The sequence below is a fragment of the Cyanistes caeruleus genome, chromosome 4 (genome assembly GCF_971803275.1).
Source record: "Cyanistes caeruleus chromosome 4, bCyaCae1.hap1.1, whole genome shotgun sequence".
Taxonomy (NCBI): Eukaryota; Metazoa; Chordata; class Aves; order Passeriformes; family Paridae; genus Cyanistes; species Cyanistes caeruleus.
Window position 1 is genome coordinate 56,477,996 of NC_141704.1, and position 27,296 is coordinate 56,505,291.

General features: G+C 37.5%; 1 protein-coding gene across 1 annotated transcript; it reads right to left on the reverse strand.

Moving 5' to 3' along the window:
* Nucleotides 1-83: 83 nt before the first annotated feature.
* On the reverse strand, nucleotides 84-27,296 carry LOC147653658 (uncharacterized). Its single transcript, XM_086886290.1, has 5 exons — nucleotides 27,070-27,296; nucleotides 26,272-26,360; nucleotides 15,564-15,607; nucleotides 2,667-2,810; nucleotides 84-1,164 (listed from the first exon to the last, which is right to left on the reverse strand). The coding sequence occupies exons 1-5, from the start codon at nucleotides 27,294-27,296 to the stop codon at nucleotides 1,129-1,131; spliced, it is 540 nt and encodes a 179-aa protein (XP_086742416.1). The 3' UTR covers nucleotides 84-1,128.

The following is a 27,296-nucleotide window of genomic DNA, read 5'->3' on the forward strand; positions in this document are numbered from 1 at the left end:
TCACAAGGCAGTAAATCTGTTACCTTTTGTAAGCAGTAAATTCCCTTAGCAAAGTGTGAAGAAGAAGAATACAATGGAAATTCATTTGCTTTGATCACAGTCAGATCTTGGCATTTAGTTTCTGTTTTGAGGATAATAATTCTGAATGGTTTGATGTTTTCCCCCTCCTGACCTATAATATTAAATAGGCACTGTAAGTATAAGAACAGAAATCATTCTAACTTGAAAAATGTGAAACTCCAGGCATGTGCCTGGACATCTTCTTAAGGCATGTTTGATGCACCTTTGTTCTTGTTCATTGTCTGGTTGGATGATCTCCTTATGATGAAGAACCATAACTCTGGTCTCCCTTTTCTTAGTAAGAGGAATCTGACCTTGGAGGCTTAGCAGTGCAGACTGTGGGAATCTCAACTAACACAAGCATGAACAGTAAAGCTCACAGAACCTTACAGCATCTTGTTCACAGCATGTATTGATGATGTGTTTCAAAGTCATGAAGGAAATACTTTGTCTTTCACGTACTGCTCGGCTGATTAGCCCATTGTTTTTCATCACATGCTGTCAGACTATGATTTTGAATAGATTTATTCACATATATAAAATAAAAAATACATGCAAAAAATCCCAGACAGTGTTTGTCCCAGCTGTCTGCTGCAGTCTCAGCTCATCTTTCTGCTTTGATTTCAAGAACATCTGGCAGAAACTGATTGTCAGCAGCTTGTGAAGTAAATAGCACCAAAAACATTGGAAAGGATCACAAGATAATATAGATGAAAATGGCTGATTGAACAACTACAGTAAAAACGGATGGGGAAAAGAACTGTGAAACCATTGAACTATAAAAAGGAAGAAAACACATATTAGGTTTGCAGGTGTTCCAAGTCCAAGATGAATAAGTTTTGCAGTTTCTTTTTCCATCTCTGTGTACTGTGCTGGCAAACCAGAGAGAACAGATATTAAAACAACCTGGTTTCCAGATTTGTTGAGCTACCTTATTTCAAGATCAAGTCCTGAAGTCAGAACTGAATGAGACCAGGTGAGGAAAACACTGGATACTGTCTGAAAACATTTTGTCTTGTCTCCTGTAGCTCCAGGAAGAGATATATGGAATTATAACTCCAAGACTACTTAGCTTCTGTTTTCTGGTAAATTTTCTCTGTTTAACTGGGAAAAAACAAAACAAAACACTGAGTGAAAGAGGTAACAAAAAGAGATCAATGAGTAAAGGAAAATTTCCAGGCATAAGGAAATAAAAAGCTGGTAACAGAGCAATAGAATAAATTAAAAGGCCATTTCATAAACATGGAAATAAATGTTTTTTATCTTGTGAAGGAGTAACACTGCACATAATGAATTCCAATGAGAATGAAAACACTTTAGAATGGGTGAGAACTAATTTTCTAAGTGACTTGTCCCCAGTGTTCTTTTTTATTCAGTTTGTTCTTACAGTAGAGGTTCTGCTGCTGCATTAAAGTACAGATCAGCTGTAGTCAAACAGCAGTGTTTTGTAAGGGAGTGCATTCACCTCCTTTTATTTTTGCCTGCTTTTTGTTCTTCTGTAGTGAAAATTTGTTTTCCTACTTTATGTATTTTCTGGTTCACTTACTGCATTGCTAAAATATTGTTACTAGATTGTTCATTTATTTAGCCCCCAGTCTTCCCATCCTCTGTTATTTCATGTAAAAATCAGTGGCCAAATCCTATTATTCCCATTATTCTGCATGTTCAATTTCCTGTTTGCACTACCATTTCCATGATACAAGCTGTTATTGCTAAATGAAAACAACAAGACATCTTTATTACTGTTGAACTAATAACAACAACAGTGTTTAGCAATTTTTACTGTTTGCCACACCAGATGGGAACAATTAAAATTTAAAATTTAGCAATTTTTACTGCTTGCTACACCTTGACCCCTATAACTTTAAAAAAATAATAAAAAAATTAAAAATAAAAACATTTTCACTCACTGCCACAAGTAATGGACATCACTGTGGATTTCCCACAGAAAGAGCTTCCAAGTATGGGACTTGTACAAATAGCATCACAGCACTCAGCAATATGGACTGTCTCATGTCAAGATGTTATTTCACCTGACTCTGGGATGCTTTTCAGGTATGTGGAGGGCACTTTTACAGAAAATCCAGTTGCACTTTGGAGACTGTTTTAAGCCATTGGCATTGAATCCATAATCTGTACAATTTTTGACGTGGCAAAAATGTACTAATACAGATTGATCCCTTGGTAGGGAGAAAGAGATTTCTCTGAAGTGAATCCCAACCTAATTCTCAAGGGAGAAAAATGTATGGGTTTTAAAACAGAGATGAAAAAACAACAATCTAACAAACAAATTGAACATTACTAAATGACTGCAGAAAAATTAAATGAAGTACTGGCAACAGTATAATGTGGTTTCACAGTCTAATAACAATTGTAATGTTTAAATTAATCTTCATAGTTTACTGGTTCCTGCAAGAACAGTGCAAGTATATTTCTTAGGACTCAGATGAAGTCTTTGGTGGGGGACTTCATAAATACTTGAATTTTCCTGATTTTTTTCAACATGTATGTAACATGGACTTAGAGAAATCAGTGAATTTAGAGCTGTATACACTACCTATTCCTATACTTATATTCCTATACCTGGTTGTTATTCATTTAATTACCTTTAATCTAAATGAGAGGCTGATGGAGCAAAGTGGCCTGGTAGTCACCCTCAAATAGTTTTTCAAAAGTGCCTTCTCCTGGTTTGCCTTTTGCTCATCATAAGTCATATTATCTTCTGATGAAGAGAGAATGTTTTTGACTTTCTAAGAAAAAAAGTGGTGAAAGAATTAGTAAGATGCCAGCAAAGCCTTTTTAAGTCTGAAAGCTTTGTGTAAAGTATTCTTTTGAGTCTGAGGATAAGATTCATTTCAACCTCCAGCTCAAAAGGTTCATATTAGAGTAATAACAGCCACAAAAATAATTTCCTTCCCCAACTCTCTGCTGAGGACAACCTCTTGATAAAATTTCTTAGAAGAAGATTTTATCAAGAGAAATTTTACTTCCAGACTTGTGATTCGGTTTTACATCTCTATTCACAGTTGTTGACAAGAGGTGTCTGTGCCACAGCATGTCTGAGAGAATGAATAGACTAGTTCTTGTTTTTGTCTACTGGAAACATACATAACAATTATTCCTGTATATTTTTAATTACTAACTTTGCTAATATAACTGCAATATGATATCTGCTGTCTTTCATAACACCCTCTGAAGCACTCTGTGCTCCTGGGTCTTCCTCCCTATGTAAAGGCATTGCAGTGTGTCAGTAATTTCAGTCATTAAGATCTCAAAAGTTGAAAAGCAAAGCTGAAGTGTGGCTGGACTCCATCTTTTCCCCCCTTAGCTTTATCTTCTGGTATCACTAAAAGGTTCCTGTATAAAGAAAAGTCTTGATCTGAACTTGAAGAGTACCTGGGGTTTTGATTCATTCAGACATCTCTGGCAATGACAACACCACAGCCAGGGATCTTCAGACAATTTCAGAAGGAAAAAAGTATTGCTTGCTGTTCTTTTAGCATGTCAAGTGGGAGGAAAAAGCCCCCAAATGTCAGCAATTATTTTAATAAGCTTTATACTCCTGGTAAAAAAGGTGAGGAACCATCAGCAGAGGAGGAGGCCAAGCTGACACATAGCTCAACATCACTATTTACCCCAGGGCTCCCTTAATTTTCTCTGACTGCTTACTTGATGTGGCCAGGAGAAAAAAACCCAAAAAACAAACAACTGCAAAATCACATGTAAAGCATTGAAAATATCCTAGCAAAAGCCAGTGTTTCCCATGTTTCCCACACTCACCCAGACTTGTTGCACCTGATCTTTCTAAGCCAGGTTTGATATCAATGGGACTCTGCAATTTTGAGGGTTTAAAGCTGCTGCCCAATAGATTGCTTCTAGAACAGCTTCATAAGTAAATAATTTTATGGTCACGGCACACAGCTGGTAGTGTATCATCAGCTGCACCTACAGCCAACTGTTCACAGCTTACTAACAATATACCAAATACATCTTGATGATATTGGCTGTATTAAAGCCATCTACCTGGACAACCATAGCCTAATATGACAGGTCTTTGGAAAAAAAAAATCAGGGTTCATGCTAGATAAAGGGTGCATGCAAGTATTGAGGATTATTCTAGCAAAAATCATTGCCAAACAAGCAACTAGTTCCAGTGCTGAAAAGGTCACTGGCAAATGAAATGTTCTTTAAAAGATTATGCAATTCCTCATATGGGTTTTAATACCAATTTACTGAGCACTGCCTGCAGGTTCACAGAGCTTTAGATCAGATTTTCAACTTAGTAATGGATAGAGATCTATGTCACTTCTGCAGCCAGAAACTGCTTCAAGTAGAAAGGGGGAAAGCAACATGAAATGAATTCTGTGGGCATTTATCTCCACAGAACCAGTGCTTTCAGCACAGCATTACACTGGGATTGTCCTCAACATACAACAAAATCAATACAGCCCTGACCTTTCCCATGCCTCGGATGGTTTGTGGTGTTCTGAGGGATAAAGAGAAATAAACAGATGCCCTCAAAAGATGGTAAATGGCTGCCCTCTGTCTCTTCTGAAGGTATAAAAGAACTTTACCATTAACATTTCATCTCCTATCACTTGGTAAAGGGTAGAAAAGCAAAGCTAGCACATCTTACTTAATTAAGAGTCCAGTCTACCAGCCAAATAGCTTGCTCAATCCAGAAGTTCAGAATTCAACCTTTGGGTTAAGTTGCATGTAATACATAGAAGACTATACTGTATCTCAAATTAGAAGAGCTGGTTGCATTTTAAAACAATTTTTATGTTAAAAAGGAAAAAAAAAAGAGTTCTTAGGTTTTAATTAAAAGTTTGTAAAAGGTCATTTACAGAACATCTTGCAGACACTGTAAATGAAACTTTAGAATTTAAATGAGTAGCTTTTATTTTCTGTTGTAAATGAGAATATCCTCATTGGTTATAAACTTTCTTTTTCAGGGTATGGTTTGAGCCTCAAGCTCTTTACCTATGCAGGTCAATCATATATTAGATTCTTGGAAATATCTTTATTTCATTATAAAGTAAATTAATGCTGGGCCTCTAAACCCCATCCTGTTTACTGTCCTTCTCTTAAATCATTTTATTATTGATTAAACTGATTCTCCTGTGCACTAAACATCAGTTTTGCACATATAATCCATAGATTTCATTCCCTACTGTGTTTTTTCCATTCACACTCAGCTGCCTTTTCCCTAGTTAATGTAATGGATTTGCATACTCTAGTCTCAAATTTCCTAGGAGGTTTGGTGGTTTTTTGCTACTTTCTGTTGGTTCCATATTCCAAGATGTTTGAATTCACTTGATTATCATTTTTCTTGTAAGAATAAAAATGTGCCTGTCTCCCTTTCTTTAGAAAAGCAAGTTTAGACATTTAGCATTTTGGCAATGTCTCCTTCCATCAATAAATCCCCTCTGACACCTGGCAGAGGCTTTGCACTCTTTCTCCTTGCCCTATTGTTACTGTTGTGCTTCAAAAATATCTAATTAGGTATTTGAGATGTATTAATGTCTTTGTTTTGTCCTTCCTCCTAACCTCTTTCTGCAGCTGTTCCCTGGTCAGGGCTCCACTTTCCTTCCCTGGGTTTTGTGCTCTATGATTTGGGCTGCACAGTCTGGCACAGTGGCTCTGCAGGGGAGTCAGCACAGGCTGAAATGTGAATATTTCTTCAGTGCTGAGCATTTTCCCTGCCTGTGTCTCTGCACAACAGACATTGGAGCCTGCAGCTTTCGTTTTGACTTTGCAGATTGTATCTAAGCACTGACCTGATTTACAAAATTTCTGAATGCCCACTTTTCTACCAGGGACTCCAAAGTCCCTCCTGGCATAGCTGCAAAGCTGGCACTGGGACAAGGGATGGGGATGTCCAGAAACATGAAAATGTTGCTTTTGGTGCCATGCATCCCACCAGCACCTACTGGGTTCCTAATCCTCCCAGGAGCCATGTAACTACAGCCTTCCAAATCCCAGCTGTCCATTCCCAGTCCTTAACCCTGGGCCTGCAGGTGAAACTTGCAGAATGCCAGATAACTCAGGATCCTCACTGCAGTCCATATTCTCTGCTTTCTGCCTGCTGATTGCTGGATCAGCACACACTGGTGTTTCTTTCTCCTACTGATTGTAGTGCTTCTTGTTTGTTTGGTTAAGAGGTAAAAATTAGTGAAAAAAAGCAGTACTGAATTGTCTCACAATGCTGCTGGTGCTGCCTTAAAGGTCCCCTCAGACACAAAACTGGGCCTTGATTCCTTTCTTATCAGTCTCTACTAGACAGTAAATTGTGAGATATTTTCACACTATTTGTTTGTAAAGTAAAACTTGAATCAAAGTTCACAAGGGGGACACGTCTTTTATCATAAGCTAGTTTTTATAATAAAATAATTATTAATCAATATTGTCTTTTATTTTCAGTGTTTATGTTGGAAGAAACCCAGATTTCTCTTTTGAACAATTTTTACATTTTTTGCACATCACTTGCACTGAAAATATCTTATTACCTACAAAAATAATTATGCTTTTGTGTAGCCCTTGCAATTTTTGAATACAAATGACTGTGAAACACTCATTAATTTCTTTGCACGATAATTCTGAAGGCTGTGACCTATTACTTTATGTGCTTTCATGATAAGATATTAGAGACCAAATTACTTCCTACAGAACTGGCAGAAGGGCCAAACAGAAGCTATTTTGTGAGAACTTTTATGAGTGTTTATACAACCACTTGCACATCAAACCCTACATGTTTGGGTTTTTTTAACTTTAAGAAGAATGCAACATTAAAATTTTTTTTTTTTTGTTTTAAAAATTATTATTTGTTGCATTAGTATAACTCTTGAATGTAGTTAACAGTAATTTAATGCTTTCATAAAATCCTTCCAATTATAACAATAAAATTAAGCCCCAAACCTATCTCTGCCCTTCTTGTGGCATTTTGCTCTCATTGTACTACTCTTGTGTTGTCTGCAAATTACAGAAATCCTGGAGCAAAACTCTGGTATCCCTTTCTCAAGACAAACATGCAAAAGTAGCTTAATACCCTGGAAGATCCTGGGTACAATTTCTGTGCTGTGGTTGGGGTATCTTTCTATTTCTAGAAACTGTAGAAGGACTCTAGAAAAGCAGTTTAAAGAGTGAACATTTAATTGTGCATGGATAAAATCTGGGAGGACAGAACCTTCCAAGGTGACAGTCTGTGAATTGTGGCTGCAGAATAGATGCTGATATTGAGAATGAGATTTTCCCAGTGCTGAAAGACAGCCCCAGAGATCCAGATGCCTCTGGAATCTTAGACAAATCTCCAAAAGAAAAATCTCAAAAATAACTACATATCTCTCCTACTCTTTGTCTTTAGATACACCCAGAATTCAGTTATTTAGGCATTATGAGCACTGTCTAAGGAATCTTGTAATAAAATATCTATTTGTGAAGTATTTTCAGTTAGACTGAGATCTCTTTACGCTATTTTTACATCTTTTTTCCTCTCACTCCCAGTATTTATGAGCTCTGCACAAATTCCATACTACTCTTCAAGAAAATGATGTGAAATATGTTACAAAGGACTAGAAAGGAGGAAGGGACAGCGGATAGTAATGGAAAGTGACTCTGAAAGAAGTCAGATACCTATGGGAAATATATGAGAAGAATTTGAAACAACCCTGGACATTTATTGGTTCTGAAAATCCCTAGGCAGTGAAGAAAAGTGGGCAAACTTGGGAAGGTTGTGAAGACCTGCAGCTCACTTCTGAAAACACAGATTGTCACCACATTCCACATAAGACAGGTGAGAGCTTGTTGTTACACACAGGAAAACACATTCCCACCTCAAGGAATTTGAGCACTGCTGTTTTCCTCCCCTGTCTTCTCCCTTTTGAGTCAGTTTTGTACCCACCTCAGCTGCCATTAATATATTGTGAGTCACATTTCATTCCAAATATAGACTCCTGAGCAATGGATGTGAGATCCCAAAATACTAAGATGACAAACACTTGGTAATGCAGCCTAGATTAGATATTTAATCTTAAAATATTTCCTTTCTCTGTGTTATATATGAACTGCAGTAGAACAGGACAGAGTTGTGTTTTCATAATGAATTTTTTTATTCCATTCCCCTGTGCTTTCTCTTAATACTGGCTTCCTGCTGGATTTTTCAATGTTTTTCTAAACATGACTTTTGATCTTTGCAGTAGTTCTGAACTCATGGCTTTCACATCAAACTGAGTCCCTCTCTACTCCTCTAGGCAAAAATGCACTCTGTAATATTTGCCTACTGTCCTGCCACAAAGAGCCTTGGTCATCTCCAAGGTGTCAGTCTGCAGTGACCCCTTGACATTTGATTCTGACAATCACTAGGGCATATTTCTCTTTAAGCAGTTTTTATGAAAAGTCTTCAGCAAGTAGCTTACCTAAGGACTTGGAGAAACCTGCTGACCTGACATCACCTGTCTTTCCCTCCACTCTTTAGAGTTTAGCTTTCTTCAAATTCACTCTTCCTCCTGATTTCCCTTTGATTCTCCTTTCTTTGTCAACATAATTACTTGTTAAGATTGTTTTTCCTCATATAAGCATTTTCTTTCCTACCCCATTTCAGCCTGTGCTGGAATCCAATCCTTTTTCCCCTTGGTCTCCTTTCTGGACTTGGGAGACTTGTGGAATAAATGCCACAAAACATTTACTACACCTTTTCTATCTTTCTTCCCCAGTTAACAGTTCTCCTCACATTTAGTGGATTTTCTCACCCCAGCCATCAATCACCGTGTCACTGTCTTTGAGAATCTCCTCCCTGCAGCCAGCATTTTACTGATTCCACAAATAGTCCTCTCAGCCTCCCAAGAGCAACCTGATCAAAGGAAGGCTTTTGCATTGCTTTTGTCTTCCTGTTCTAAAACTATTACATTTACCTGTTAAAAGCTTCTTGACTGTCTTTTGCCCATCTCCTTTAATTGTTCCAGTGGCCTCACCTTGCAGCTTGTCTTCCTTGCACTCTTTTTATCTTCCCTTTTCACTGCTTTCACTACCAAGAGGAGCTTCCTGGCACGTTTTACCTCACAAATGCATCTTTGTCTTTCACCTCTGAGACATCCCTCTTCTACATCATTACAGGTTCAATTGATCTATCTCTTGGGTTTGCAATCTAGGTTTAATCTTTAATTTAGAGTGCTTCTTAACACTGACGTGTAAGATCTATTTTTAAACGTGACAGGTTCTTTTTCAGGGGTGGTGGTGGGAGCTTGCAGAGCACTGCAGAGGTTCATTGTCCCTTTAAATCCTTAAGGCTTTGCCATCTCACAATTCAGTTGCTGTGGCATCATGTTGTTCCTGTCAGAGGCACTTTTGTGCTGCCAGTGTGCATGTGGCAGGCTGCTGCTAAGGTCATTTTCCTAGTCCATCACTTTGACTTTCACACTCTGCAATTGCTCTCACCTTCTGGGTTGTATCAAAGAGAGTACTTTTTTTTTTAATTTTCCAAGCTCTTCGGGTCTTACTGCAGTATCAAGTTGACATTTCCCTCCTGCAGGTGTTTTGTGAGGCCAACTTTCATCACACCCATGTTAAATTCTGAACTTCATGCATTCAGGCTTCCAGTGACACCCTCACCTACCTTTTATTTCTTATAGCCTTCCCTGAAACTCTGTTTATTCCTTTTAAAACCACTGCTTAACAGCCATTCTTCTGTGATGAGGTGTTCACAAAAGTGGGGACTGCTGGGATTTGGGTATATTCTGAGATCAGAAGCCAAGCACGCCCACAAGTTTTGCCTCATTATTTTCCTTTACTCCTCTCATCTGTCTCTGTCCATCTGTTTTGTCATAAAGTTTAACTCTAATCACTCTGAACAGAAAAAAAGATTTATATGTCCACAGCAGCAAACCTACAGCATTTGACACACCAGGATCCTAAACTGTGACTAAAATTCAAAGATGAAGGCTGTAGGATAATTTAAACAAATAAAAGTAGATGTGATTATCAGAATAATTTTACCAATATTTTACTGACGATGCCAGTATTCATGATCTTTATTTTTAAATTATTCATGTAATTTTCACAGTAGTTTAGAAATATTGGTGTTGGGGGTTTTGTCACAACAAACTAATCAACATTAATTTCTGTGCATGAACCCTGGCAGAATTTTGCTGTCAACTGCTCATGAACATTTTCTCTAAAACAGTCTGTAATATTGTGACACAACAAGTGTTAAAAGGACACATTAACATTCCTGCCAATAATGGCAAGAGGGAGTTAATCCATATGTTGATATTCTGTCAGTCAAAAGCAAACTAAAACATAAATCAGTATTTAGGCAAAAAATAAAGGGAACATTCCTTATTTTATTTTATTTTATTTTATTTTATTTTATTTTATTTTATTTTATTTTATTTTATTTTATTTTATTTTATTTTATTTTATTTTATTTTATTTTATTTTATTTTATTTTATTTTATTTTATTTTATTTTATTTTGTTTTGTTTTATTTTGTTTTATTTTGTTTTATTTTATTTTGTTTTATTTTGTTTTATTTTATTTTATTTTATTTTATTTTATTTTATTTTATTTTATTTTATTTTATTTTATTTCATTTTATTTCATTTCATTTTATTTTATTTTATTTTATTTTATTTTATTTTATTTTATTTTATTTTATTTTATTTTATTTTATTTTATTTTATTTTATTTTATTTTATTTTATTTTATTTTATTTTATTTTATTTTATTTTATTTTTTTATTATTATTATTTTCATTTGCTTGTTTGGCTGTTCTAACCCATGGCTTTCTGTACCTAGTTTGCATAAAAATAAATACCTTAGCTCATGGTAGACATGATGTGGTCTACATGTTAGGAAGGCACATTAAATTTGCTTCTCTTTTTCTGAAAGCTCTTGTTCTTTTTGTATGGTCTAATATTAGGAAGCAGAAAGAACAACAGGTAACTTTTCTCAAAGCCTTTATACACAGGTACTTTTTCAGCTCAAATTTCAGGGGCAGAGGTGTGTTAGGGGCCCTGACTACAATGGAAAATTAGCAGAGTAGAATTTTTAAAACTAAACTGTCCTACTGGTTATATGAAATGTACTGTACTTTTTTAAATTTTAATTTTAATTTGTAATGTCAGGATTTGAAATTCTAGTTTTTCTGGAATTTCTCTTTCTCCCTCTACATGGCTACCATGTTCTCCTAAATTGAGGTACTGAATTTCAAGGGACACAATCATGTCTTTAAAAGATTTGCTGAATTGAGACCACAATTTTATTCATGACGAGTTAAGATAATCTTTTCTCTGTGTGCCCTGGTTAACAAGGTATTTTGATAAAATATTCTCCTCATGTATAACGTCAGAGCCCCTAATGTTTCTAACCTCTGAAACAATTTCTGGAGCAGATAATGAAAGTTGGTGTCTGCATGTCATTTGTGCCTTTGAAAACGTCCCCTGAAGCCCAGTGATACAGTGGAGTGCTGTTTTGATACTGAGTGCTTAGAAGAACAGCCAGTTAATGGTTTGACATTTTCTAATCTGGATGCATGAGATAAGTCATAAAAGAAAACCCAGTGAGCTCACTATAATGGAAAATATCAAATAATTTTGTCTTTTATCCAACCAGGTGTTGTACAAAGTTGGATTTGGCACTGCATTACTTAAGTAACTTTGGAAAGTGCTGTCTGTTTCACCTTAATTTGTATATGTATATATGAGAGCTCTAGTGAATGTCTCTGCTAACACCACTAAACCACAGTGTTTAAACATCTGTACTTCCTAATGGTCAGAAAAACAGGGTACAGCCATTGCCTTGAAAAAATCCTGATGAAATTAGCCTGACCACTTCTGGCTTGCATAATAAAAAAATAATTCTAATTTATAAAAAAACCATATCTATCTTTCTGCATTAATTCTTTGCAGGCTTTTTTGGACCTAAGAGCTCCTAAGGAGAAAGTATGATTTGCTCTTGATGTAAGGAACAAACTGCTGCAATTCCTCTTCCCCATTCAGCCTGTGACTGTATTTGACACTGATGCCAGTATTTCAAATGTGACAAAGGAAGCTGCAATAAATCCTAAACTGAGAAGTTACAGACAGATGTGATTGCATACAAAGTTTCATCTTAGCCTCCTCAGGCACTGGTAGGAGTTCTCCTCGATGACTTTTGAATTGTTAGGCAGAAACAAGAGAAATCCTGACCCCAATTCAGTGGCGAATTTCCTGCTGACCTCAGTGAGGACAGATTTTCTCTCTGGGACTTCCCTCTCAGAAATCACCATACAAATCTGCTCTGTCTTCTTCCCTTTGAGAAAGAAGTCAAATCATCTCCTCAGTGATCAGCAGCAGCAGAAGAGATCTCTAAGGTCAATTTTATAGAACAGTTACTAATTTACTTCTTTCTGTTGGACCCCTGATATGAAGGCAAACAAGATCCATGCCACTTATTGGGTGGAAGGCAAGAACTCGTTTATGTTGTGGCTGTTATTTCATGTAGTTTTTGACTGATATAAACAAGAATGCAATGGACAACAGATAGAAAAGTAACAAACAATACAGCCCTCTAATGGTAAAAGTGAATGTTAACATTTCAAAGAATAAATAACAATTGGATGAGATAAATATATTTATAAATCACAAAAGAAAAAGTACTGCCCATAGTCCTTCCTGTGGTACTATGGAGATCAACTGGACTAAAGTAAAGAAGATGGTAAATCCAAAGAGCAGGTGATGATGAATCCCAAAGCACAGCAAAAGCGTGTATCCCTGACCATGAAAGGCAGCAGAACTGAGGGACAGGAGAAGCAGCAAGGATGCAAAGCTTGTTCTGCGACTGCTTTCCACAGCCACAGAGCTCACAAACTGGCTCTGTGCTTTGGGGTTTCCTTTGCCTGGTTTTGAAAATAGGTCACTCCACTGGGGACATTCACCCTTCCTAAGCTGAACTGGGGTGTGACTTCCACCTGAATCCTACTCCTGAGTGCTGAGGAATGAGCCTAAAGCTGCTTTTGTCACTGACTGTGCTTATGGTAGTGCCCTACAGTTTCCAAGGCAGTGATCCTGTGGCGCAATTAAAGCAGCAACTGAAACAAATGGATTTTATTCTCTTCATAAATGTAACAAAACACAGTTGAGTTTGATTAATTAAAAGGGGAGATAGCTGGTCACAGGTGCCACACTGGGAGAGGGTCCTGGCTCTGTTCTTCAGCCAGATCTCTGAGCTGTTTCCTACTGCATGCTCAATTTTTCCCTTGTGAATACCCCAGGGTGAACAGAAGATGTGTGAGGAACTGGTTGAAGAGGTTTACTAATAAAGTTGTTTATGCTGAATTATTTCTGTTGTTATGTGGTGGGAAGCCCTTAGGTTTAGGGATATATTTCTCCCTGCAAAGTTTTCTGCTTGTTTTCAATTTCATGCCTTTTGCAAGGGACTATCCCTAAATGAAGGACTGCCATCAGTAATGAAGTTCTGGTTTGCTAACAATCAAAGTTGAGAGCCTCATCACTATCCCAATAACTATGTTCTGTTCTCATGCCACTACAGCAGTCTCTATAAGTCTGACAAGATGACATGGAAACACAGACCATTTCCCCTCTTTCCTCATAATAATGAATGAGGAGTTTAATGTAATTTCTTTTTAAATCCAGACCTTCTACCAGAAAGCTTACAGCTGGGTTGGAGCTGGCCAACACAGACTCAGTGTATCTTATAAAGATAATATACAAATTCCGTGAAACCCCCTTTTTTCTCCTCCTGGCTGCTATGGCATTCACAGCTCACATCATATAAAAAAGGCCTTCCTTTCCCTTGTCTTTGTAGGAGAGCACTGACCCCTCACTGATATAACTAGGTGCTACTACTGTGGAGATATATACCTGAATAAAAGGCTAAACTCTGCTCTTAGAGCAATCAGTAAGTAGAGATGTTTCCAATTTGGACACTGTTTTAATACATTCTTACTTTCAGCTGAAGGCATACTTTACTTTCTATATGATATAAAATATTTAGGGCTGATCTATCTTATAGAAAGTTTGTTTAGGCTGCTCTTTGCATTGAGACATTTGTGTGAACCCTGGTTATTCTGGGTGCTGTTAGAGCTGCACATAGAATCTCATAAGTATTACAGAAACTCTGTGTGTAAACTGTGACTTAACAAGATGAATAGGTTTCCATAGGAAACAACAGTTTTTGACTGTTTTACACCTTTTCTAAAATGGGAAGAGACAGCAAATACTGTTATAAATTTAATTAGAAGTAACTCCAGAAATAAATCCATTAAATCACATCAATGGCAATTCAGTGCATTTTTCAGCTACTCAGAGTTTGAAGTAGAAGACAGGCTTCTGCAAATCACTTACTATTAATATAATTTTTTTCATGTTGTAACTCAAAAGAAATCCAGGCCATATATATCATATTTATTCAAGTGAGTGATACTAACAGTGACACAGTAGATATGGAATTTGTCAAGTTTGCCACAATATGTCCCATACCACACATGCATATAATGACAGGACAAGGGGCAATGGCTTCAGACTTACAGAGAGCAGTTATTTGGGAGAATTTCTCTGCTGTGAGGGTGGTGAGGCCCTGGCACAGGCTGCCCAGAGAAGCTGTGGCTGCCCCATCTCTAGAAGTGTTCAAGGCCATGTTGGATGGAGCTCTGAGCAACCTGGTTTGGTGTTTGGTGTCCCTGCCCATGGCTGGGGTTTGGAACTGGGTGATCTTTATGGTTTCTTCCAACCAAAACAACTCTATGATTCTGTGATTCCCTATCTTACACTCCTGCTGTTTCCTCTGCTGCAGAGCAAGATGTGGAAAGTACCATGGCTTTACATGAAATGAAAATAGTTTTTCATTTTTATGAAAGTAATTCCTTAACTGTTTATCTGTGAACTACCAGGTGGGATGTGACAAAATAAAGTATCTAAGGAAATAGTAATGTAATTTAAATTATATGTCCAGGTCCTACCATTGACAGTCTAAGTCAACTTTTTTCTTAGCTAAGTGGGATAAAACTGATTAGTCCTAATTGAGTTTCCAGTAGACACGGTCTCTTTAATTGATCCCTTGTGTAACAAGATATTTTTCTGAATGAAATTATCTGCTGTGTGTGCAAACATGTTTAATAGGAGCAACTGTGCTCACTGAAATTCTTAATGCTTTGAAATTTAGGTGGTACCATGGAATTAATTTTGTATATAGACACCAGTGGAACTTGGAGGCAGTAATTTTACAAGCATGTGAGGACAGGTGGATACTACTAGATCTGAACCAATGATTTCTCATATCCAGCAAAATAATGGATGCCACAAGAGAAAAAAAACCCCCTCCATCTAAGGACGACAGCCAAGACCCTAAAATAGTACCTGCAAAAATGTCCACCAGAATTAATACACACAAGCAGAGGCCAAATCCCAAACCAGCCCTCTGCTATTTATCACTTTAGCCTTCCCTGTCATCAGGATGTCACAGACTCACTGCTATGAACTCAGGTCCATGTGAATGAACATTTTTCTCACCATCAGTTCAGGTCTGTTGAATGAAGAGGGAGTCTGGTCCAAATCTAAGAGGGTGGGAAATAAAAGGAAAGGTGTTTAATTGAACTTGAGGCATCTATCCTCACTCTGAGAGAACAAACATGCAGAAGAAAAGCAACAGGGAGAATCTGGGGAACTACAGGCTGGTGAATCTAACCTCAGTTTTGGTGAGATTTTGCAGTAAATTCTTGTGTAAACTATTTGCAGGCACACGAAACACAAGAAGTGATTAGGAGCAGCCAGGATGGGTTTAGCAATAGAAAGCACAGCTGATCAACTTGATTTGTTTTCCATGAGGAGATGACTTGATCCATGCACAAGCAGCCACAGCAACAGATGTTGTTTACCCTGACTCCAGGAAGAGTGTCAGCATGGTATTCCATGATGCTAAACTGAAGAACTGTATTTTGGATAGATGCAGTATAAAGTAGAAAACTGCTGGAATTTTTTTTTTTTCTGGTCTAAAAGGCTGATGGTCAGAGGTTTAAAATCCAGCTGGGTAACAACGGCACCTCTTTGTAGTTGGCACTGATATTATTTTAAATCTTCATTAATTACTGGCAGTGTCAAATACCCACCCAATCGGCTGCCAAACAAGAGCATATTGGGAGAGTGGTTGATATACTGGATAGTAGGGCAGCCATTCTGGGGGACCTTAATAGCCTGGAGATGTGGGTGAAGAGGACTAATAATAATAATTTTTATTATTATTAGTTGATAATTATTAGTCAATAATTTCAACAAGGACAGATGAAAGTCCTGCAATAACCAGACTTGAGTAAACTGGGGACTGGACAGCTGAATGGAAACCATGAAGGAAAGGACTTGGGGGTTCTGGTGAACAACAAACTGAACACAAAGCTCCAGTGTGCTCCTGTGGTGCTAGAAACTGCAAACTGGATTTTAGTAGTGGGATCAGAGACAGCAGGTGGAGGAGATTTTCCCCTTCTTGTTCCCGTAGCACATTTTTTGTGCAACACCTTACTCTGGTTAAAACTGCGGGAGTATTAAAAAAAAATGTGACCTAGATGAAGAAAAAAGTGTTCTTACAATCTCATGACCCAATAGAAAACATACCTTTAATTTGAACACTTTTCTCCTTCATATATGAGATCCCTTTGTCTTGGGGGATTTTTATGTTTTACAGGGAGGAGACTAGTTATGAGAGAGTCTAATAAACAAGGGAAAATGGGATTTTGTCAATGAACCTCAGACCTGAATCATGATCAGCTGCTGGATCTCTGGATTGCATTTACTGTTTAGGAAAGTTAGTGGAAAGCTTCATCAGTACTCCTGCCATGGTCAGAGTTCCTCTTACAGTGGGTAACAATAGTATTTTTTCCAATACTATTTTCCCAGAATAGTCTCAATGGCTGATTTCAGATATGCTTGCTCCCAAGCAAATTTTGCAGCTTTCTTTCATCTGTCTGATTTTTCCTTCCCTGTCTGGACTTCCAGTCTACATTGGGTGCATGTTGAAATGACTTTGTATTTTCTACCACAATGTGGACCTTCAGTTCTAACGCATAAAAAATATTATTCTCAATTCTTTCTGCTCTGACTGTGCTGCATTTGCCACAAGTATTTTGGTATTAAACAAGACACAGTAGGCCAAAAAATAGCCTTGTGTTATTTTAGACATTCAAGCAAAGATTCTGCTCATTAATAGTTCCCTTCAAAGCTGTGCAGAGCTTTATGGTCTTGCTGCACTAAGTCAGTTTGAAGCAAGAGAGTTTTACTCTCTCTTTGTATTAACTCTAGAGGAGGAATTAAAACTCACTTCTGATGATTTCCAATTTTACCAGAATAAATATGGGATAGAGAGAGAGAGAGATAGAGAAAGAAAGAAAAGAAAGAAAGAAAAGAAAAGAAAGAATAGAAAAGAAAGAAAGAAAGGAAAGAAAGAAAAGAAAAGAAAGAAAAGAGAGAAAGAGAGAAAGAGAGAAAAGAAAGAAAAAGAAAAGAAAGAAAAAAGAAAAGGGAAAGGGAAAGGGAAAGGGAAAGGGAAAGGGAAAGGGAAAGGGAAAGGGAAAGGGAAAGGAGAAAGAAAGAAAGAAAGAAAGAAAGAAAGAAAGAAAGAAAGAAAGAAAGAAAGAAAGAAAGAAAGAAAGAAAGAAAGAAAGAAAGAAAGAAAGAAAGAAAGAAAGAAAGAAAGAAAGAAAGAAAGAAAGAAAGAAAGAAAGAAAGAAAGAAAGAAAGAAAGAAAGAAAGAAAGAAAGAAAGAAAGAAAGAAAGAAAGAAAGAAAGAAAGAAAGAAAGAAAGAAAGAAAGAAAGAAAGAAAGAAAGAAAGAAAGAAAGAAAGAAAGAAAGAAAGAAAGAAAGAAAGAAAGAAAGAAAGAAAGAAAGAAAGAAAGAAAGAAAAGAAAGAGTGCTGTAAAAAATTCTAGCAGAATAGATGGTCTGAATAGAAATTATATTTATTAAGCCAGTTGCCTCCAAACATTTCCATATATTATTCATGCTCCCAATGTGTTATTAAGATGATTCTTCTGAAATTAAAATCATGAAATTGATAGTAGAAAAACTAGCAGCTCAGAATAATAACCAGCAGCTAAGCTACTGGGTTCTAAATAAGGATTTCTAATTCTCCTTAAGCTCTTCTCAAATTCCTGTTAATATGGCCAAAGACATCCACAAATTGGAAAAGCCAATTTCAGCCCGCAGAATATGGCTTATGTGCTTTGTGTGAGAAAGTCAGCACAGCTTCACAAAGGCTCCTCACAGCTCTCCCAGCAGACTCTGAAGTGACCAAGGACAATGGCTTCTCAGACAATCTTATCTTTAATAGGTAAATCCAATATTAGTTCATCACCCTGCTCAGAGTGTTTGTGAATCCTCTGGCAGCTGTACTCATCAAAAAGCCTGGGGTTTTTGTTATAAAGTGGATTTCTAGTGGAACCACATATAAGAATAGCTGTAACATTTTGAATGAGAAAATTTATTTTCTCACACACACAAAGCAAAAACAGTGGTTTCTACAGACCCCTGGGTTTGTGAGTGTCATGGCTGAGAAGAGGAACACAGGACATGTTGCACAGAGGAACACAGGATTTGTTGCATTTTGGAGGTCTCTAACTGACCTTGCAAAGAGTTGCTTCAGTTCAACAATTGCCTGCTGTGCTCTATTGCCAAGAGAACTATTGTATTGTTATTGTTATACAATTTAATTTTTCAGCCCAGATAAAGAATTAGCTAGTAATGAACCCTGTTACACAGATATGGTCATTTATATTATAAATGTTGACAATCACTTCTGTCTGTGAGGCACTTGTACAAGATGCAAGTTATCGCACTCTCACAGGATTAAACATGCTCTCTGTTCCAAATCACTGGCCAACATAATTTATGGCATGGGGCTCCTTTTTGCTCTATTCAGCTTCCTCAAACCCCTTCATCTGTTCAGAAGACATTGGCATGGTTTTTTTTTCTGTGCTCTTCCTTCTCAGTTTTTCTAATTTTTATTTTAAATTTGTATCAATTATTTCAATATAATGAAAAAGAGATGATGGAAACCAACTGGTGTGAAGCAAAGATATCTAGTGATTCTCATAGAACAGAACAATTGTAGTTCAGGTTCTTTTTCTGTGGAAATGTTCTGTCATCAGATACCACCCTGAACTGCCACCTACTGCCTGGTGTGTTTGTGCTTTGTTTAAAGCTTTCATTGTGAAAAATGTAATTTTTCACGAAAGGCAATATTGAAAAGAGCTTTGTTGATTTTACTTTGTTTCTCCATTTGGAAAATCACTATCTACTTCTGTTTTCTATACTAAGCTGTGACTGGTTAGGTGGGAGTATAAACCAACAGAGAAAGGAAATAAATCAACTCTATCAACTCAAATACTTCACTACAGTAATTTGTTTGTTTTACTTCCTACACAATGTAAAAGAAACCCATTAAATTGGCAATTCCTCTTCCACTACATTTGCAGCCTTCTATATTTCTGACATATTCTTTGTTGTCCTTATCTGAATCAAAAACTCTTAAACTTGATATGGAGTTAATGGGGAGGAATAAAAAGTCTAACATGGGAGTATATATTTGATAGAGAAATATGAGAAATATAAATGAGATGATGCCTACAAAGGTGTTCTTCCAATCAGTGGAGAGAAACGTGTGAATTGATCTGTCTTTGAAATTAATTTATCTTTGAAAAATCTGATGAAAGTGTGCAAGAAATAAAATTATTTTATTCACAATTTCTAACGTTCTTTAATTCAAGGAATTGTGAGTTGAACAAAGCCAAATCTTATTCAACCATCATGAATGGCTGAATCATGAAGCTGCCCTTCAGAAAGATGACAGCTAAACTCTGTAGAACTTATTTTACATTCAGACTATTTTTATTGTAAAAGTATTTATTTTATTTATCTTTTTGCTTAGAAAGAAGAAATATGACCGAGATTGATAGGAGTGGAAGACAAGACGTCTTATTTTGATGAATATTGAGAAAGTTCTTAGGTTGCATTGTGGAAGACAAGTGAAAATGCTATCTCATGAAATGTGTGTAAAATGTAGAGTATTGTGTGTCTTCAGCTTACTGTAGTAGAATCCAAGATGGAGTGGATGTGTTTTAGGGTGAAATTATACACTGTTTGCTCTGAGAGCAGGCAGTGGGAATGGAAATATTGAAATGTAATAATGCCTCTATTGAAAAGTCAGATGAGAGGAAACCTGTCTACAGCTGTTTTGTTCTCAGGTCTTTATGTGACATTTCTAGCCAGACTAGCAGGTGGCAGCTCCACCACGTTGGGAGCCACACTAACAAAGACTGCTCTCCTCTAGAGCTGAGCCATCAGGACAAGCTTCTGAACATTTCTGGCATGGAACAGAGACTTTTGCTAGGATCCTTCTACAGCCTGGACAGAGAATAAAGAAGCTGACGCCACGCAGGCTCCTTTTAAACAGGTTTGAAATACTCAGTGCCCTGCTCTGTTGGGGCCTCACACTGTCAACAATACCCTTACATCTCTGATTTTAACACCTCTGATACGCCAGGCACGGTTGAAACATCCCCAGCTCTGTTAACAGGTTCCACACCTCACCTCAACACCTCTTGCTTCCTCTTTCATGTCTTCCCATGAATTGTAAAGGCCCAGGAGCTTAACAATTCTGCCCTAGAGCTGTGGTGAAGCCTCTGCATGTGTGAGAGCTGGGCAGAAGGGCAAGTGCATCTTGGTGAGCTCTGTGATGAAAAGGTACTGGGCAGTTTAACTCTACTGCGATTTCATTGAAGTCCCAGCAAAAGCCATGCTCTAGGGTGGGTGTGGGGTCTGACAAAATCACTTTGAACATGCAATGGATAAAATATAGATACAGAAAGAGGCAGAGACTTCATGGGAGAATCACCTTACTCAGAAGCCCATGACAACATAGCAGCCTCTGGCTTTGACCGTCTCACCTGTCTGCGTAGGGTCTGACAAGACTTACAGGAGTCTCCTCATATTTGGCTGAAGCCCAGCAGTAATTTCAGTGCATTTCTTCTGTTTGCAGTTAAGGAACCCAAGCCTACAGACAGCATCCAAAAAAACCCTTAAATGATCTTTGTGAATGCCCTCTGACTGCTACAATGTTCTTTTCAAGCATCCAAAAAAACCCTTAAATGATCTTTGTGAATGCCCTCTGACTGCTACAATGTTCTTTTCAGTGCTAAAAACCCCCACTCTGATCCTTTATATAGGGCTCTGGTGCTTTAGGGTTTATATATTTTAAACCAAACATTTCCAAAATAGGAACCTTTTAGAAATGCATGGAGAAATGCCTTTTAGTTATTTTCCTAGGTTTGAGTCTTTCTATTCCTCCAGAAAAATATCTGGTGAATGATATCAGCAAGCTGTCCCTTGCACCCCAAGAAACAGAGTTCAGGCTGTTTCACAAAACTAAAGGTATCAACACAACAGCATTCACGTATCACTTGGAAATAAGACACAATTATGTAATTTTGAGGTTTAAAGTAAACCTGGAATAAGATTTTTTTCCCTTAGAAACGATTTTAGGGATATTGTCAGACAAGAATTTGAACAGATTTCTCTGTCCAGACAGTGTGATATCCCAAGACTGTTTTAAAATGTTTTGTTGTCATATTTTAAAAAAGATATGTGCAGAGAAAACACTTTCCGAAACCAATACGCCACAAATATAAAATCAATGTTTTCCTTGATTGCATGTCTACCCAGGAGAAAAGTTCTAGTTCATTTACAGGCTATTAGATTCAGAACAGAAATAACTGGATGAAATTCAGTGAGTCAGATGAAGTGGTAAGTCAGAATAGATAATGCTTATGGCTTAAAATCTACTAAATTGCTTAGAAAGAAAAAACAAAACATAGTAATCCAGATATGTTCTGTTTTTCTGAAGGGAAAGTATGACAGCTCAAGTCTAGAAATACACCTTTTCCTCAGAGATCTCTTTGGTTTATCAAACTAACAGCACAGTTCTATATGTTTTCAAAGGCCAAGATCTGGAGCTGACAATTTGGGCACTGATTCATCAATGATCTCTGTTTAAAAATTGCTCTGATCAAAGTTCCCAGTGCTACTGCCTGATTTTAGAAAGCAAATTTAGTACTAATGAAAGGGTGCCAGGATGAAACATGTGAGAGCTGTCATCTCTTTCTGTGGAGCAAAAAAACGACATTGGCAGAAGCAAAGCAAGATTTTTTGGGCCTTTACTGCCCACCCCATCCTCATTACCTCTACCCCCATGTGTTTAAACTTAATTTTATTCCTGATGCAGTGTTTGAGGTTCTCAGGGCAAATTTTAGTTCACACCAACAATGGTAACGCTGTACAAATGTAATATAAGGTAATGCTGAACAAATTCTGACTAATAATGTAAAAGGCAGTTCGTCACTCAGGTCCTCTTAACCAGCCAGTTCCCTGAAGGGTTCAGCATCCTTTTTTCCTGTTCTTGTCCCAGATTCATTGCTTGGACTTGTTTTCCAAGGTTGCCACATTAGCAACACCTCAGCACGATGTCTGCTACATTTTTCTCTCGCTCAGAGCATGTCAGGACACTTGTCTGACTGACAGGTTTAATTATGAGTAGCTGGAGCATGCAAATACACAAAGATAGCAAAGAGAAATGAGATCTGGGGTGGATTATTGGAGGCCTTTAGCACCCTCATAAGCCCCCAAAGGTGCTAGGCTGTGAAAAAAAAGGGTTTATTTGGTAGAAAATTTTCAGAAGAGTCATGGTTTCTTAACCAGGGAACAGTGTTAATAAATAACAATGAGCAACTTAACTGATATCCCAACTTTTATTCTTCAACAATTCCCTGCCTTTGGCATTGATAAGCTTCTCATGAGTACCAGGTATCAACCTGTCTCTAATGCAACACTGAAAACCAAAATTGTTCTTTGTTTTATGATAAGGGACAGAACTTTGGTAGGAGCTGGTTTGGAACGTTGGGGTTTTTTTCAGGGTGTGTTTCCCACAGCATCCTACTGTGCTGAATAAGAATTCTGCAGCTTCCTGCAAGCTCTTACCCACATTTGATGAAGGCATGAACTGTCATGAATTATCATGCACCCATAGGACAGGACTGGGAATCACCCCACACTTCCCACATGGGACACAGGGAGCCTGTCCCACATTTCAGTCCCTGCCCCAAAACACTGCAGAATTTCTACAGCCTCCTCAGAAACCAGGATTCAGGGGAAGGTGGAGATGGAAATGGGAGACAGACACAATTTTTCTCTCCCGGCTTTTTGTCTCTGACTGTGCCTGGAAGATGCCCAGGGAAGAACATGGCATAAAAGCCAGGTGTGAGTAGTTCTTCCTGAATGTTGGCCTTGTGTGGAGAAATGAGTAGTTACAGGATTTAGATGAATTTGTCTAACGTTTGAATGGGTTAATAATTTCTATACTCATGATATTCTAGAGAAAAAGTTCCAAAATTGCCAATTCACCATTGAAAAAACACTTCCCTGTGAATAGGTTTTGAGATTCAATTTTTACTATTATGACTAATTTTGTGTCAGCAACCAATTTTATCTCACTAATTTCCCCTTCTTTCTGTTCATTTATGATTACGAGGAATAGCACAATCTCTACAAAGACTCTTGAGTGAAAATATCAATGACAAGCCATTTATTTACATTTGCAATAGCTTTTCAAGTCTTCAATAAATGAATTGAAATTCAATAATGCTGTATTAACCAAGGCCCTTTTATTGCTTGCCTGTAAACTGTTCCAAAGAATCTGACAGATCTGTGGTGCATGACAAAAATGTTGATTTTTCCCCAATGTTTTATACATGTGTATCAGAAACTATTCCTGCTTTATTATGAAGTCTGCCACTTTTCCTACTGTGGAAATCAGATCTACTGAGATGTATTTCTGTAAAATCACTCTTAAAAACTGACTTAACTTCCTCTGTTTTTTGATCAAAGCCTTACTGAATGGTTTAGTAAACAATTTTAACAGTTATTATCATTTGTATAAGTTTGTTCTGAATATGTCTTCTGCCAGCCTTTCTTTTTCTAAAAGGTTCTCAGACTTTTGCCTGAGTGCAGGACTCTCTTTTAAACCTCTCCATAGGGAAAAGTGAGGTATAACATCAAAATTTAATTTTTTCACTTTTTCCCCTTCCCTTTAACACCTGGATAATTTTCTGTCTTGGCTGAATCTGTTTTGCTCCGACTTTGATGTATTTTGAAAAACTCCTATTAAGTTTTTCTGCCTTCAGCAGGTTTCTTATCAAGGACATTCCTTATGTGCCTCCTTGCCATTCTGTGTGTCATGTGCTGCTTTCTGTTCTTTTTCTCCATTTCTTATTTTGACAACAGAGGGAACACAAATACTTATTTTTCCTCTGAGTCCACCATTGCCTGGTAGTAGGGATGAAGGGAATACACTTCAGTGGATGCTTGGAATAAATCCCTTCATAGAAAAAGTGGGGAGGTTTGGGAGACAGCTCTTTTTTGGGGGCCCTGAAATGGTACAACTCCACAGCACTCACAGTGCTTCCACACTCTGGGAAATAGAATTGTTTTTAAACTGTAGATATAACCTTTGAGTACAGATATTATATACTGCACAAAATATGAGCTGCTGAGTGACATTTGCTTAAAATGTCACCTTCTAAACTCCTGAATTGGAACTGAATCCTTAAAGAAAGCACTTAAAACTCTCCATAAAACTGACAGTCACACTGGCTACTGAATTTCCTTGGCATTTTTTGTGGGTGGAATTTTATGGATTTTTGGGGGGAAGGTATGAATTAGTCAAGCAGTGGTAGTGACTGAGTCAACTTCACCTGGGCACAGCAGCAATAGAAGGAACAAGCAGGGGGGAAAGGTTTGTCTGGATTTATCACAGCAGACACTGTATGGCTCCTGTCCAACATGGTCATGGTCTTTTCAGTTTACTTTTCATTGCTGAATCTTCCCCTTTTCAGTTTAATTTCTTTTACCTTCCATATTTGTACTCATCCACAATGCTGGACCAAGACCACAGACCCAAGCCAAGTGAGAAACAAATCCTGTCATCCACCTCCAGGGCTTGGTGAGAATTCCACTCTTTTTTCAGCTTCCAACGTAATGTAATCTGTATCTAATAAAATGGCAGCATAGCACCTGGTATTTCTAAAACATTTGTAAGCACTTTATTCAATTTTAAAAATATATTTAAACTTAGATGTATGTGGAATTGATAGAAATTGAAGCACTTGACATTTTAGATAACTTGGTGCCGATTATTTTATTGCACTGGGGTTTTTTCCCATTTCAAAACCAGAAAATAATGATGCTCAGTATTTTTCTCCCGATTATACAAAACTCTTCAAATGTGTGTTCTCAGGAGTTCACCAGCTGCTATAAAGAAAATTAACCCTATCCCAGCCAAAAAGACCCTGTAAAATATCACTCTCCCCCCTTATTCTATGGCATTGGGCAGTGTGGGACCTCATGTTAAGTGATCAAGGAGATGCAGTTAGGGATACAGGGAGCTCACAAAGGTCACCAGCTGTTCTTCTGATAACACTGCTGTGCTCTGACTCTTTCTACAGTATCTGACAAATCGATTTTCAAACAATAAGTCCCACATTTAGGGAGACATCTGAAAAAGTTTCGCAAAGTGATCTGCAGGTGACGAGACCTGCTGACAGATTTAGAGCCTTTGAAGAACAGCTGGAATCAGATCCCCCTCTGGTGCATTTTCATTTTGCAGCCACAGAAGGTTCTTCCTACAGATGAGCCTGAATGGGATCAGATGAGCCTGAATGGGATGCAGTAACATTGTTTTTCTGTCCTACATGGGCCAAATCACTTCATTTCAGCAAGGAGGTTATCTGCAGCAGTGCCCTACCTTTAGTGAAGTTTTAATCTATAGCATTCTGGTTTCACCACTTTCCTATGCTTATTTATTTTTATCCAACATTGGCTCTTTCATTGACATATTAATATAAACTTAGTTCTTGAATCTTCATCCAAGCTCACAGTGGTTGACTGCCTTAAATCCAAAATGAGTTGTAGGGTTCTGAACACTTAAAACTGCTACTTTGGTACTGGCACTACAATGACATCATACACAGGTTAATCACTGTTGGCCCTTAGGGGGGGAAATATAAAAAAAGGAAAAAAATCACAACTTTAATAAAGAAAGGTACTTTCAGCAACCTTATGTGTAAGAATCATGTGATGCAGGAACTAAAATTTTGAAGAAAATGGAAGAGAAATTAGATTTACCTCTTTCTGGAGGAGGCTCTGAAGAGTATAAACACATGTGATGCTGTAAGCTGAGGTGACTGCTAAACATGGGAATGTAAATTATTGTCCTAATAAAACAGAAGCAAACATACATTTAAAAATGTTTGTTTTTCAGAATATAAACTTTAGCATAAAATACAATGACATACCTAAGGAAAAAACCCATATACACATAAAAGGATGCATAGGATAATTCCTTCTTTTTTTTTTTTTCTCATATCTAGTATATTAATTTAATTTGAATACTAGTTTTAAACTCTTTGTAATGGGAAGATTTTGAATTTTATAGACAATTTAAATTTGAAGTATAAATTTTTTACTTTTGAAAAGCAAAGATTTTCTGGACAAGAATCCTGAACTTCTTCTTCAGGGTGCTTTGAATATATTGGGATTTGTTTACTTTCTCTAGAAGACCTAATTCCTAAACTGCTAAGGAAAAGCAAATGATAAATATTCATCTTCTCTATTACTCAATAAACACAAGCTGAATCTCTGTCCAATTATTTTTTTAAAAAATAAATCTTCCCAGAAGGGGCAAGGATCTCTTATTCCAAGACACAGGTGCAGAGCTTTGAAACTGTGAGATGCAACTACTGACAGAAGAAGAAGAAACTGGTTAAAGCTGGTTCCATTGTCTCCTATAACACAGCATAAGTCAAACTTTCCAAGAAATAAGCAGAAAAGAATGCCTTGAGGAAGAAAACTGTGTTTACAAAACGAAATATGGGCTCCCTCAAAGTGTTGCTAGCACTGGCTGCTCTCATTTCTGCCACGCACAGATCCGCACGCAATGTTCCGCAATCCGCCCGCACCCCGGTGGCCGTGCTGGCAGCCAGCTCCCCCAGAACCCACTCATCCGTGCTGCTCCCCTTCTGCTCTGCCTTATGCTTCCCAGCACTGCTGGCAGGGGCCAGCACCACACCAGCTGAGCCCCCAAATTCAGATTTACGTGGCACAAGATAAGCCGGAGCTCCTGGACCCACTCGTGGCAGCTGCTCTGGCAT